The 15,239-nt window shown below is 40.8% G+C and overlaps 2 protein-coding genes across 6 annotated transcripts in view; one reads left to right on the top strand and one right to left on the bottom strand.

Moving 5' to 3' along the window:
• nf1a (neurofibromin 1a) overlaps positions 1-15,239 on the bottom strand; it is a 67,035-nt gene that overhangs the window by 33,094 nt on the left and 18,702 nt on the right. For 2 of the 4 annotated variants that reach the window (XM_079558956.1, XM_079558955.1), the window contains exons 29-35: positions 14,172-14,307; positions 11,784-11,846; positions 8,089-8,247; positions 7,865-7,962; positions 7,597-7,743; positions 6,009-6,155; positions 5,824-5,934 (exon numbers count right to left, since the gene is read on the bottom strand). In XM_079558956.1, the coding sequence (XP_079415082.1) occupies positions 5,824-5,934; positions 6,009-6,155; positions 7,597-7,743; positions 7,865-7,962; positions 8,089-8,247; positions 11,784-11,846; positions 14,172-14,307 (861 nt within the window). The remainder of the gene's footprint in view (positions 1-5,823; positions 5,935-6,008; positions 6,156-7,596; positions 7,744-7,864; positions 7,963-8,088; positions 8,248-11,783; positions 11,847-14,171; positions 14,308-15,239) is intronic. The other 2 variants (XM_079558958.1, XM_079558957.1) reach the window with 1 other exon arrangement.
• On the top strand, positions 1,189-4,543 carry LOC306966421 (oligodendrocyte-myelin glycoprotein-like). Of its 2 annotated transcripts, none has more exons than XM_079561184.1 (3): positions 1,189-1,593; positions 2,322-2,534; positions 3,272-4,543. In XM_079561184.1, exons 1-3 carry the CDS (start codon positions 1,589-1,591, stop codon positions 4,185-4,187), a joined length of 1,134 nt encoding a protein of 377 aa, XP_079417310.1. In that variant the 5' UTR covers positions 1,189-1,588; the 3' UTR covers positions 4,188-4,543. The 2 variants fall into 2 exon arrangements, with proteins under 2 accessions (XP_079417310.1, XP_079417309.1); XM_079561183.1 differs by having other exon boundaries at positions 2,319-2,534.

Here is a 15,239-nt window from a genome sequence, read left to right as displayed (position 1 = left end):
CTTTCCGTTGCTTAAACCTCTGAACCGGGACCAGCCTCACTAAAACAGAACATTTTAAAGGCTTTTACAGCACTACATCACGGAGAGATGGTTCCCCTTGTTTTCCTGGGCTGAGTTATTGTTACCATTTAACCTAAACACAAAATGGATTTTCTTTACTGCAGCGTAAAAACCTCCCCTCGATCTAAAGCCCATAAATTGCACACCTCTTTTCACTGTGGCTTCAAACAAGGCAAAGGCAGGAGATTTTATAAAACTATAATCTCATCTCATAAAATAAATTCTTAATAGTGCTTTCAATAAAGTGCTTGCAAAAATTTCCTTTTTTTTATCTCGCTCCCGTTTCTTCTATATGTATATTGAAGCTGTGCTGATAACTTTAGAGATCGAACAGATAATAAAATGTACATTTTAAACTGGTCTTTTCATCAGGACTGTACATTGGCTAAAATGATGAAGCAATGCTTGGGTGAACTATGGCTACTTTACCCTCTCTGACAGTATGAAGTAAGTGGTATTTTGGAGCAGAAGAGGAAGTGCCAGGGCTGAGTCAGTGACATGTCTTCAGTCACTTAATATTCTGCCTCTTCAGTGGTTTTTGGTCAATAACTGTAAAGGCCCAACCCTTTTCAATGAATATGTTGGTTGCATTCACACAAGTCATGGTTGCAGAATGGCTGCCAAATCTCTGCCAGTTGCCCCTGTGTTACAGTGCCACGAAGCAGCTTATAACCAGGCTCTATACAAGACATGTGCATTAGTTTTGCCTTTACTTAAACGTACTGACCAGATTTCTAACACCACCAATTAACTTAAAGCAGACATATGCCTAATTGTAGCTTATAAACCTGCGTTTGGACACATTAGTGTTGTTGACTGACATATTATTCATTGAAATATATTTTCTGTGTGAAGAAAGGAAATACAGATCACTTTTCATGTGCATGTCTCTAAATGTTGTCTCTAAATGTCTAGTTAAACGGGGCGGGAGACGCAACACAAGGCTATGAAATGCCTCAGAATGGTTTGGATGCTGGTGCTGCCACCTCCTGGCAATTGCTTTATTTAACATTTAATGGCCAATAAAACAAGGCTCATTCATTTTCATTGTATACAAGCACAATCATTTGAGTCTCTGCAGAACCGAACATGTAATATGCTTGTGTTTTAGGATTGCTAGTGTTGGTGTTCCAGGTTTTCAAAGTTATGCATGTTGAGAGGTACCTTTCGATTCCCCGCACCTATTATTAGTAGCTATTGTGTTTTCCTTGGAGCAATTAAAATACCTGCGTTTAGCCTGTGTATCAAATCAAAGACGCATGGATCTGCCTGATCAGCAGAGAGGAGCTGCACTGTACTGCTGCAATTCTCTCGCTCTCTCTCTCTCCCCTCTGCCGCTCTTCCTCACGCTCCTTATCCCTGTCCCAACCTGACGGAGGCAACTGCAACGGGACAATGCAGATGGAAACTACAACAATCATATAAAAAAAATACACAAAAGACTGAAGCGAACAGTGGCTTTATCAAACCCCGCGGAGGCAATAGAGCAAAACCGTGTGGAGGGATGACTAAGCAAGGCTGAAAAACGATGAGGTGAGTGATTTGGAGATGACCTAAAATAGCAGGACATTGAAGCTTTTATTCCTATCGGGAATTCAAGCTTGTAGCGACTATACACTTCACAAAATACACGTATGGAGTTTTGCATGCACTCTTATTATAGGAGATAACGTTGACGTCCGAAATGGCTGAATTAAATGGATACAATACAGTGGCAGCGATACCCCAAATTTTAGCTTCTATCTGCAGCTAAATTGCACGGGGCGACACTGCAGTAATAGGGGCATTAGAAAACAATTGGCCGAGTTTCAAAAACACGTGACTGGGGGCTGTTCACTGTGCACATTCTAAACGGGATCATTTGATAGAAGATTTTCTTCATAGACTTATCTGGACACACGCTGACATGGCAAACTCTCATCACTATTGGCTGAATAAAGACCTTTTGGAAGCACGGTTCATGAATGAATCCCTCAGAGACCCGGAGTCCTGCAAACTGTTCCGGTCAATTATTCCCAAATCGAATGTGAGCTGTCAGTCAAACGCACGTCCCACTGTCAGGGCTCGCTAAACTGGGACACCACAGCTGCTCCTCCCAACACATCTACAACGGAACATTTATAGCAGCATAGAAAATGTATCAAGCAGTCAGTGTGTCCCAGTTAAAAGCCCTGTAATCAGACATTATTTTGATGCTACTTTGTGAAAAATCCTCTGCATGGCCCCGTGTTCCTATAGTATTCTCTTTCTTGTCCCAGTAGAGCGCCGTGGTTGCCTTCCTGCCCTGCCCCAGCCCTCAGCCTGCTCCTCCTGGTCCTCTTGGAGCTCTTAGTGGCCTCGGTGCTGTCCGTCTGCCCAGGCGTGTGCCACTGTAGCCGGGGACACCGCGTGGTGGACTGCTCCTCCAGAGGACTCACCAAACTGCCCTCCAGTCTACAGCACAACATTCGATTCCTCAACCTCTCCTTCAACAGGTCCATAACACAAAGAGATACTTTTAATGTGAAGTTTTAAGTGCCAAGGAGTCTTCACTTGTTTATAAAATGCAAAACTTCCCCGTCTGAAGTTGACTTTGTCCTGGTTTGTCCCTATTGTCGTCTTAATTCCTAGTCTAAAGCTGGTTTGGAAATGGTTGGACATGTTTTGACAACGTTTAGTCCTGGGTCTATACTAGATTGATTGGAGTTTTTCTTGCTTGACATGGTTTAATTATGGTTCCTTGTTAAAATGTGGTTTAGACCCAATTTGGAGGAAGTTCTGTCCCTTTGTAAGACCCGGTTTATCACAATTCTAGTGGACTTGGACTTGTATAGTCTTGGAATATTCATTGTCTGATTGCTTCTTAGTATGGCGAGTCAAATTCAAATACTTTCTAAGGTGGAACGTTCACATGACAAAACACTCCCAGGAGTCTATACTTTAATATTAAAAACCCAAGTGTAGAATGTGCCTTTTTACAGTCAAAACTCAAATGTTTTGACCCGTTTTAAACAAATGAACCCAGGTAAAATATATCAAGAAACTGTTGACAACATACGAGTGCAACTGAACGATGACAAGTTTCAGAAACAAATTCCTAAATATGATTACTAATATTATTATTAAGAGTTCTTTCAATGGAGCCACCCTTCATTAGCCCATATTTGATGTTTGTTAATAACATTTAAGTTCATAACATCTAATCTAATATCTCTGTTTATTCTATCCACAGTTTACAATCCATAGACACCCAGCTGAGCCATTATGTCCACCTCCGCACGCTGGACCTATCCTACAACCGGCTGGCCACCTTACCGCCCGCCCTCCCCCGCTCCCTGTGGGACTTCCGAGCTACAGGGAACCACTTACGCACGCTGGACAAGAACGACACCGCTTACCACTGGAACCTCAAAGTCTTAGACTTATCCGACAACAAACTGGAGCGAATCGTGTTCATAAACAACACTCTGCCGGGTCTGCAAACGCTGAATCTTAGCCACAACCGCTTCTGGACCGTTCCAACAAACATGCCTCACAATTTGGCAGCCATCGATTTGTCGCATAACTTTTTGGTGCAGATCCTTCCCGATTCGCTGGACAGGCTACCGAGATTGAATCGCTTTTTCTTGCATGACAATAGGTTTTCCTGGCTTCATGAAGGCGTATTCGACAAGTTGTATTCGTTGGAGCTCATAACTTTGGGGGACAATCCATGGGCGTGTGAAGATGAGGAAAACATGACAAAACTGTTGAAATGGGCAGAGCAAACGCGCGCAACCGTTTTAGGGTGTCCATGCTACACGAAACCGATCTGTGGGCGTTCGCATTTGGCTACTTCGGATACAAATTGGCACTCGAGCCTCTTCACCGAACCGCCGTTTTGGGAGAGCGAAAGGACAGCGCTGGCGACGTCGAGCTACAGGGCTAAGTCGGCCATGTTTGAAACTGAGGTTTTTCAGGACAAAATGAACGACTCTATGGAGGTTTTTGAGGCGACGAGTTTTTCAGCGCAAACAAGCACAACGGCACGGCCCAAAATGGCGACCAAGAAGACACGAAATTCAAGAAACGGTGTGAATGGACTTACAGTTCAAAGTATTAACTGCATAATTGTACTCATCATAGTCTGTTGTTTAAATGGGTGCTAAAAATACAAGTAGCGAGTTATAGAAGATCAGCCATATCATTATGACCAAGGACATTGTGAACAAGCACTGTTCTTTAACAAATCCTCAAACTATCCCGATGTTTACAATACATAAACAACAATTCCAATTATCAAAAAACAAAATTATAGCCTGATTAATCCAATTGGTGATTGATACTGGCACATAAATGAAGGGTGATAAGAGCAAAATGAATGTGCCACAATTAATCAAAAACACTGTAAAATGTATAAATCTGCACAATACTTTTTGAAAGTACCTGATATGATTTTGTTTTAGTAAACCAGAGAAACAAGGAACAGAAAATAATCACATTCCATCATGACTTTCGGTTTCACAAGTGTTTCATACAAAGTTTTACAAATTTAAGAAGAAATTTTGCTTAAGATTCGCAGCCGTTTGTATTGGAATTATATGTTCGAGGATAAAAATTAAAAAAAAGCATAAACACCGTCTGAACTGTTGAGTTGTAGAAATGGATTTGACATGCTGCAGTCTGCTTTGAAAGCTACAATCATAAAAGGTATGATGGACTATTCCTTTGATAAATAAAGGGGGAACATTTGGTTATTTTCAAAAGCCAACACTTTCTGTTTATTCCATATGGACTAGTGTCATAATGTTATGGCTGATCAGTTTACAAAGCAAATCTGTGTAGCTCCTTTAGCAAAATGTTATGACTGTTACTGCCTACTGTCTCAACCATATAATACCCGAGCGGCTGAACACGATACAATTCATTACATAATAATATCTATACACATCTTCTGTCTGGTAATGCTAATGCTGATGCTGATGCTAATGCTAATGCTAGTATGCTAATGCAACAATGCTTCATCTGCACTGTCACATTCCACAGGACAAAAGGAGAAGTCCGTACCGATGCTTAAATAAGTAAAAATGTACATCTAAACAGTTCTCAATAAAAGGGCTACATCGGATCAAAAAGATAAGTTGAGTGTGCATGTCCTTCCTGTGTTGCTGTGGCAGAGTGGTTTGGGGGGGAAAAAAGGAGAAGTGGCCTTGGCTATCACCTGTTGAGCGCAAATGAGCAAACTTGGTGAAGCCAGTCCCTGTCGTGTCACCTCAATGTGATAAAAAAAAACTAAAAAATAATAATAATAAATAAAAAAAAAGCTCAGAAACCACTTTTGCAAATATATATCAAAAGCAAAATCTTAAAAGGATAATACTTTCTAACCAGGCTCGACTTCATGACAACAGCCAAAAACATCTTGATCACTCTGAATTAGCAATGTTTGATTGGCTAAAGCTAAAGGCTACAGGAAAAACACAGACCAGGATACAGGACACTGAAAACTGCAGGATTGCTCACTGATAAGAAAATTGTGGATTACACTCATTACTCTCTGTGTGGCATTAGCCTGCCTCCTGCCTTATTTGTGGTTTGGACAAACATTGCAACCCAGCATAGCTCCAAAAAAAGGGCAAATGATGTACATGAAACAAGGAGCCAGATTCCTGTTAGCTACAAACCACATCAAGGAAATGAACAAAAGGAATTAACCCCGCAGGAGGAGACAGACGAAGCATGAAAAGCCACACACTTTTATCGCATCAGACTCAACTCCAATGTAACAAAATCTCAAAATCTTACCTGCGGGCCACGTAGTAGAAGACAGGATTGCCGGTTTTGGACGTCCCAGCCTGGTAAAAGATGTTCAATGTCTTCAGGGCTTTGAATTCCTCTTTCTCATGGACTTGGTGTCTGTAGAGAAAAACGTCAAACATTTTGTATGCATAAAAACATGTGTAATCATTGCTAGGATAAACGGGGGTTACCTCGTCATGAACTCTTCAAACTTTGAGCTGGTTAAGTTGAGGCTGGACCAGTGCGTGTCGGCCACTGGCTTGTGTTCAGGAGGTCCCAGATAGGCCAAAAGCGTCGCCATCTTATCGAAGGGTCGTCGGCCAACTGCCTTATGGTCTCTGGAGGGTTCAAATACATTGAAAATTGTAAACTAAAAACACAAAAAAAAACCAAATAGAGCTAATTTAATTAATGTCTTTGAAACTGTACTTTACAATGTACTCTACAGGGAGAAACCTTTACAATCCCAAGGGCATGTAGTTTCTCAACTCGTCTAAGCTCAGGTAAGAACATATCTCAGCATGCAAAAACAGTGGCCTATTCCTTATGCTTTTTGGTAAGAATCTCAAACAAATCTTTAACACCATCTTCAATTTGTTGATAAAAAATGCAATATTGAGCTCAAACAACTGAAACAAAATACCCTAGTGATGGCCCAAAAATTCAACGCTCCGGAGCTTGTATTCCTCTTCCTGGATTACTTTGAAACACTGCATCAGAGCCTGTTTCAGTAACAGCTGCTCAAGTGGGTGTCTCGAAAACGGCTTCATTCTGTGAGTTGCATATCAGTGTCTCAAAGTGGGACATTGGCTCAGAGCATTTCACTGTGCTGCCTTTAGCGGCGCTAAACCACAGATGTTTTCTGGTCCATACAGTGATGAACATCATGTGCTGTATTTCCCCCATGTCCCATTTAACCGGGTTCATGTGCTGTGCCCGGTTGTGGGCAAGTCAGAATAAGTTCCTTCTCCTGTTTTTTACAAAGACCTGCTTTTGAAGACATACAAAAGCAGGTCTGGATGGCTGAGCAGGCGAGCGAAACGTAAGGGGCGCCATCTATAGCAAATTGTGTCTAAATTAGCTCTGACTGAATTAAATAAAAAGATCACGCATTGATGTCCTGCCTCGGAGCAGTAAAACCGCAGGTGACTGAGGCCCCGCCCACAAGAGCTTCACAAAGCAAAGACCCACATTACCAAGAAAATGACTATTGTTTATCGTCCTCTGATCAATTTGATCAAACATCAATATCAGGCCGTGAATAATAAAACCACCACACGTCTGTTGAAACTTCTCTTCCACATGAGTCGTGTTCATGAGAAGTCGCAATAACAAAGTTTGTCCACAAGAAGTCAGTGTTCAAACAGAATGAAACGGCTCTGAGACTTCGAACTTACAATTCTCTTTTGCCAGGAAAGCCTTGAAGTGTTACAAGGCTTCACTAAAATCCAGTACTTTCACTTCCTGAGTTTCACACAATCTCACTGAAAACCTCTTCCGCTCCTTCGCAGCTGTTGCAATAAAGACAAAAAAAATTGTGCAGCTATGTGAAGCTATGGATAGCATTTTTACTCTGAAGGTCAGGATTAAGTTTCGCAAACAGATCTTCTTGGACCTCAGGAGGAGCGTTTTGGGAGTTGCTGTCACGTTATACAGAACACCTTCTTGGGAAGATTCAAAGATTACTCATGTGGGTCTAAACACAACTCAAGGTATGTTTTTGATGAGAACAGTGTTACTTGGTAAAGATCTCTGAAAGGTTTTTGCAGTGGTCCGTACCGGTTGCTGGACAGGTACTGCCCTATGCGCTCCTGGTTGTTCCACAGCAAACGGTGAAGCGCCAGAACGTTTCCGTCACTGATGAATGACAAACTGTGGTTTACCGAGTCACTGGGAGGAGAGTCTGACGCGATGTCCAAGAAAAACCTACAAGTGAGGAGAAGATGGGATACAGATTACGAGCTGCGACGGTAACCCCACAGTTTGCACTTCTACAAGCATATGACTGGGAGGGAACGACTATTTTGCTGGAGAAAAAAAGCAGTACCTTCTGGCTGCATCGAAGTTGCTTTTCACAAAGTCGTTGAACGGCCTCATGTGCTCCTCCTTTGTAAACAGCACGTGGTTCGCGATGCTCTGGAGAATCTGGACAAGCAGAGGAAGGAAGCTCAATGTCTCAATATGCATTCTCCAAAATTGCTTTTCATAGTTAGAAGCAAACTATCCCTGAAAGAATATGTCTGAAATGCTAATCAACTTTGCCTCCCTCACCTTGGACATAAGTTTCAGCCCCCGTTCGATCCGCGGCTGAGGTTTCTTGTCCAAAATGCCGGCCTCGTACGGCGACACGATGGCTGGATTCACGAATCGCAAAAACATGGCACTGCCCACGGCTCCGATGCTGTTCTGAGGGAAACGCTGACTGACCACCTGCAAAAACGGACGGACGTGGCGACAAACACGACAAAGAAGAAACAGGAGAAAAGGCGGGAAATTTAGATCGATTTGGACATTCGGGAAGAGAAAATGTACGTCTTAGATTGGAGCTAAGTTTGGATAAAAATGTATTGATGTGTGAGTTGCGAGAGGCAGGGATGAACCATGGAGGAACAGCAATAAGACATTAGCATTGGCAGCAGAAATGAATGGGCTAAAGGCAACAATGAGGGTGGACTACTAGAAAACAATTTGGAACATTTGTCTATTCATGCATGTTTGAATTCTAGATTATCATTTTACTTAATTTTACAACCTCAAAGCACTTAAGTCCAGTTCAAGAATATTCAGTGTTTGAAGTTTGAGTGTCATTATTGTTTTCCCCCTCATAAAGCTTTATTATGAGCATCCATTCATTTGTGCTGTGAATGCGACAAGAGACACACAATTCCAGAGTGTTTTTGGTTGTAACAAGAGTTTACTTCTCTGGTTACAACCCAAGATCAGTCAGCGACGACCAGCATTACCCCTTCGATGGGAGCAAACGGTGAGAATCTGTGGTTTATGAAAAAGGAAAACACAGATTAGATGACGACACACTTGAGTGGAGGAGCGAAGCATGAAACCAGAAACAACCCAAAAAGAAAAGATGGCGCCTCCACAGTGAAACATCTCCAGCTCCCAATCAGACAGAGGCTGCAAAAACCTCCACTGTAACTCAGGGTTTGGGAAATGCAGAGATTACAGCGGCTGGTGATAAAATATGGTGCAGTGGCTCAGTGGTTAGAGCAGCGGACTACGGACTGTTCAATCCAAGCTCCAATCAGTGCATGTTATAGCTGAGCGAGACACTTGCCTGTGCAGAAATGTGTGTGTGAGTGATGGGCAGCCATGCTTCAATTAGTCTAGCTCAGGACAGCTGTGGCAACAGCAGTAGCTTAAAACCACAGAATGTGTAAAGTGAATAAACAATGCTTGTAATAGCAAAGTGGCTTTGAGTGACTGGAGAAGCACTACATATGTATGACTAATTCAAATGCTCTTCCTGTGAACATAATATCATTTCATTAGGACTTGCCATTACTTCAGCTAGATTGAGAAAGGACTTCTATGATCAAAATGTAACATTTTATATGCAAGTCATAACACTAGAAATACATAGAATGTACCCTTAGGTTGTCCCATGTCTGATGATTACCAGACTATGTGGAGTCTTTCTAAGTGGATTTTGCATGTTCCTCGTGTGACTAATTACTTTCATTTTCCAAGTCGAGCTGGGGCTCAGCACTACTACTACCACTACTCTCCAGTAACTCTACCTCTACCTTTAAATACTTGGTTGTTTCATATCTAAAGCTTTTGAGACTTAAAATATAAAGCTTAAGTGGAAAGTCGTTTTTGCAGCCGATTTTGTCTGATTTTTTTTGATGGACGTTCACCACATTGAACATGCATGACCACAACACTCCAGAGTCCAGCCACCTTTGAGGTCCCACTCTTTACAGGAGAGCATTTTCTAAGACGATCGTCAAATTTACACAAACACAGGCAAGAATGGACAGGGAGCAGAGGATGGAGCGCTACAGCTTGAACCGCGAACACTGAAATTCCTTCACAACTGCACTGTCTATTCATCCCACTGTGTTTCTTCCTATGTAATTATGTTGAAGTTTAAATTATTATTTATTATTTCCAAGATTATATGGAGGCTCAACCTTCCTGTATCAAGAAAATTTACCACAGACCTAAAGCAGCAAAACGGTGACAGAGTAATGGAATGAATCTGGAGGTTTTTAAGGGTCTGAATAAAACTATGAAATCGTCTCCTCTCACACAGCATTCTTTCAAAAATGTGAAATTTATTATTGTGGGGTAATTGGTATGGATTTTTAACCATTACAAAAGAAAGGCATGACTTAATTTATCAGGCTGCTAAAAAAAAAAATAGTACTGTAATTACAGAAGGTCTGACAACTTTCTGAAGCCAAAGAAAGCTCATATTTCGAGCAAATGGTAAAGAGTATTTATATACATAAGAGTATGGTCAATCCCTCGGAACGGTCCTAAAGGATGGTGTGTTATTCTTGTTGTTGTTGTAGTATGTCTTTTGCTGCAGGATTAGCGTTTTCAGTTCCTGTCCTCAGTCCACTACAGTCAGTGACACATGCTGCAGCTGCTGCCCATGAAAAAAGAGAAATGACAGGATGCACAGAAAAGTATAAATAAAACAAGCAAAGCAAAAACTGAAACAGCACAGAATCTAAATAGAATAAAGTAATTTGTTTTGACCCAGAGATTGCTCATTATGATGAACTGAGGATTTAACCATGTTGGGCCATATTATCGAGGCAGCACTGGCGTGGCTGTGATGTTACTGAGCTCATTTACTGAGTGACAAATTCACCTTCCTCAGGACATTCTCCTGGTTATGTCAGGATTTCTGGAAAATCTCCTGACATTTTATCACGGTATGGACCTGACAGAGTCCATTTGAATTTGGTTCTAGATTAAGGAAACATATTTTGCATCTATTTTATGCAAAATATAAAGAATAGGCTATTTAGCCGATACTTGCCAATACTTAAAAAAAAAAAATATTTCAATTGTTCTGAATATTCTTTCATTTTTTCAAAAAAATAAATAATGCTGATAAGAGCAATCCTCAGACGATTGAAAAGGAGCACACAAAAAAAACAAAGAAGACAAACTTATCTCCATGTATGAGAAAGGGGCACATAATATAAGTCACATGGAGTTTGACAATAGGCTCCCTAAACCTAAGCAACACTTCCCAGGACTTCCTCACTAATAACATTTGTTTTCCTAAGCAATAACATAGTTGTGTTTTGTTTTATTCATGTATGAATGAATGAATTTGGCATTTTCTGTTTGTGTCAAAACACTCACCTGCTGATGTCATGAGGTGGTGCCCACCTTCTCTCCTGAAGTTGTTCTAATCATTTCAGAGCTAAGCAGCTAAGCTTCACTACAAAGCATGTGTTGCTAATGGCTAACAGTGATAGTGTTGAGACTTTTAAAAACTGCACATTAGTCCATGCACCCTGATATGTCCAATAGTATTTGAAACATCTGTAATACAGGACCTTTAACTGTTATTGTCTTTCAGCTGTGATACATTCAAAAGCAGCAGTGCTTTTGGAAATGCAGCAATGTACGCAAATGTGTGTGTGTTTTTTAAAAAATGAAAAAGATTAGGCACTTGAAAAGGGCAGCTCTTACCCAACGTTTTTTTAAAGATTGGATAAATTGACTTCAGTGTTTCCGATGTTCTGAGAAAATGTCTCCTGACGTGCAAACAAACAAAGAGACAGAGCCACTGTTCCCACTGTTAATAATGACGCCAATATTAGTACAATGATTTCAAATCATAATATGGAAAATAATAACAAAGAAAAAAACAGAACCAGTTCCAGAAGACACCAAATCAACGGCAATCAAATAAAAAAATGAATAAATAATAAGTTGTTTGTTTCAAAGTAAAGTGTCTGTGAAGGCTCCAAAAAACTTACTGCTTTTTTGTTTTCCTTTTTTTCTTTTACGGAAGCTTTATTCAGTAGAGAGTGGCAAGTAGCCTACAGAACAGAGATGGCACAATGGTCACAGCACCGGCGAACCACAAAAACAACACAGACAGAAGAGAGAGGCGACAGCACGAGGCCAATCTGAAGCTCCAGCAAAGAAGGACTCAGAGAATCTTGTGATGTTAACAACAATGTGGCCACTGCTCAGGAGCGATGGGACTCCATGCACGGCTGTGGGGTTAGCATGTAGCTTTAGCATGTGGGTGGCATAGCGGTTATTGGTTAGCAGAGTCCAAAGACCATGTGGTTGCCTTTTTGTGTGAGTTTGCATGTTCTCCCAGTGTAGGTTTGTTTAAGTGTTCCGAGTTTTCCCTTTCACTAAATTCACATTTTACCATACCGTCCAGTGGCAATTCTCCGAAGTTAAAAATGATATAAAAATTAACGAAATATTCCTATCAGAACTCACATCTCCCTTGCGTGCATCACCTCTGATCAACACGTCGTCAAGCCATCACAGCCCTCGACAAACTTGCTCGAATCCTTACCCATTTCCCAGCCTCCGACACACTCCTACTCTTTGAAAAATTGTCATGTGATGCCTGTGTTGTGGAGTAGCCTGTAAGCAGTTTATCATTTAAGCGTGAAGTAGCTGGAACAGTAGAAGAAAAAAAATGGCAAAGGAGAGACGCACGTTTAAGATGAGACCAACCGAGCTGAGGCGACCGAACTGACTGTGTGGAGTGAATAACTTTGGCCAAACCGTACAACTAATAAAAGGCCTCGATGTAAATGACCAAATAAAATACACTACCTGGCCAAATAGAAAAATTATCACACTTCCACTTTGTTGTGTAAGTAATGAGATAATGAGATTGCATAAGTTTGGGTTCTTTGCCTCTTCCAGGTGGCGACTTGTTTTTATTTGGCCAAGCAGTGTGAGAGCCTTAGCTTTATCCTACTTTTATCATACTGGTTTATTATATTTTCCATTGACCCCTTAAGTCTCCGCCTCAACCAAGCAAATTGTCTCCAGTTTTACCCAAATCTAAAAGCTTTATGACTGGAGAGTTTACAGCCTGTAATGCCTCATTTATTTATTTATTTTCATTTATTTATTTATTTATTTGAGCATACATTTTGCTCAAAAGGAGTAGGCTGAAGCAAAAGCTTATGAGCGCCTACCCCCAACTCAAAATGATAAACTTTTCATTTCTCATAGTACAATCAATGTAAACAAAACAACAACAAGGAACAATAGCAAAAAAAAGTTGGCTTTCTCATTTGAAAGCCAAGACCTACAAAACTCATCTAAACTTCATTCTCGTTTCTGTCATCACGTTTTAGTCGTTCTAGTCGTGTTTCTTTTTTTTTTTTTTTTACACATTTTCATTGCTTTTTTTGTTGCTTTTTTGTGGCATTTTTGTAATGCAACTGTGATCAAGCCACAAAAATGTGACCAAAACATGTCAAAAATAGCAGCTAAAAAGGACAAAAACATGACGATCATAACGAGGATGAAGCTTAGGTGAGTTTTGTAGGTCTTAGCTTTCAAATGAGCCGTTACTCTGGCCTATAGGCTGCAAACTCCAGTCGAGAAGCTTTCATATTTGGGTAAAACTGGCGAAAATGTGCTCAGGTCAAGAGGTTAAAGTGCCCAAATAATTTCATTCTTTTGCAAATGTACAAAAATGACAAATCCAGGGGGAATTGGGTAACTTTATGATTGTGAAAGGAATAAACGAGACACAGCAAACGGCAGCGTGTAGTGGCGACACACATCGCAATGTGAAGGTTTTAGTTTAAAGGTTTTAGTAAAACTCCTGAAAACCCTAGCTTACAAATTTTTTACCATTTCTAAAAGTGTAAACTACATTGTGCATCCGCAGTGGACAGCGTAGAGCCATTAATGAGCTTTTACACAGAGCGGTGAGCAGAGAATAAGAGCAGGGGGCACACTCCGTGATTTTTCCTGACAGAAAGAGGGGGCCATTGCAGAAACCCTGGCCGTTCACATTTAAGGTGTAACTACCACGGGAAAGGCCACACTACAGGAGTCTGCCAAACATCTGAAGCCACTTTTCACAAGTGTTGCTAGCTCAGTGCATTATTTTTGAAAAGTGGAAATTAAAGTTGCTCCGGAGGCGAAGAAGTTGGATACGCTTCCCACGGATTTCATAAGAAGTAAAGATCCCTAAAGATCCCTAAAAAGAGTGGGGTCCAGTCACATCTAGTCATGACTGAAAACTGTTGTAAAAAAAGATCACGAAGTGTGTCCCAAGCTTTAGATGTGAGTGAGCAGTGGGGGGGGGCGCGGTGAGGTCATGAAGGGGTAACGGGGGCTCGGTGGATGGGGTCAGTGGGCGGGGCGTGTACCTGGTAGAGACAGTGGCAGACGCTGCGGAGTTGAGGCGGGAATTCGCTGGACGAGCCGATGATGGCCTGAAAGAAGCGCTCGGTGATCTGCAGGAGGTTCCTCTGGTTCTCCTCCAGGTTTTCCCCCTGCTCCAGCCTGAAGGAGATGAATGTGCACTCAATGGTTTCACAGAAATAACACTGCACTTTTTTTTCTTTCCTGAATTGCTGTAATCATTTCAGAGTAACAATAATGGTAAGAATTATTTAACATTATGTCTTTAGTTATAACAGCATTTTTTGGTTGTTCATTTTACTCCCAGCATAAAGAGTGGATTACTGTAGCACCATCTAGTGGACAAGAGCTGTAGCACTTTGAATTAAAAATGTACATCAGCATCTCTCAAAATTAGGGTTGGGTACCGTTAAACGATACCAGTATGGAATCGGGGGAAATGTTTAGGTTCTACTGGTATCAAAAATTAAAAGTATCGAAAGTAGATACCAAAATTTCTCTTTAGATCCAAGTTTTGATGCTGTTGGACCAGGGACAGCATTAGGCTTCCTTATATTAAAAGGAAGTTACTTTGTTGTTTCAGCTCAAATAAATTATTTTTCTCCCAATCTTTACCCAATTGTGTATTTTTGTGTTTAACTTTTTTTTTCTTTCACATTTTGTCCCAATTTTCCTCATTTTCGTTTTTTTTAATTACTAATATTTTCCCCATTTATCACAATTTTTAAAAAAAATTTATTCATTCCTTCCCCATTTCCCCCTATTTTTTCAAATGATTGTTTAGACCAGTGGTTCTCAACCTTTTGGAGCCGCGACCCCCATTATAACAGGTAAAGGGGTCCGTGACCCCCGCCCGGGTCACACCGTGAGAAATAGGCCTAAATAATCCTTAAAAAACAAAGAAAAAAAGCAAATGGCTGAAATAAAATTCATCAAACTACAAACAAATAATGGCACTCTGGTAAAATAGCAAACACATGCTACAATAAAACATTAGATTATGAAAATGAAAATATGTATATTTTATCTAAATGATTTGGCGACCCCCCAAATTTGTCTCATAACCCCCTTGG

This window comes from Gobius niger, assembly GCF_951799975.1.
Source record: "Gobius niger genome assembly, chromosome: 1".
In the NCBI taxonomy this organism is placed as follows: Eukaryota; Metazoa; Chordata; class Actinopteri; order Gobiiformes; family Gobiidae; genus Gobius; species Gobius niger.
This window is presented reverse-complemented; position numbering and strand designations above follow the sequence as displayed.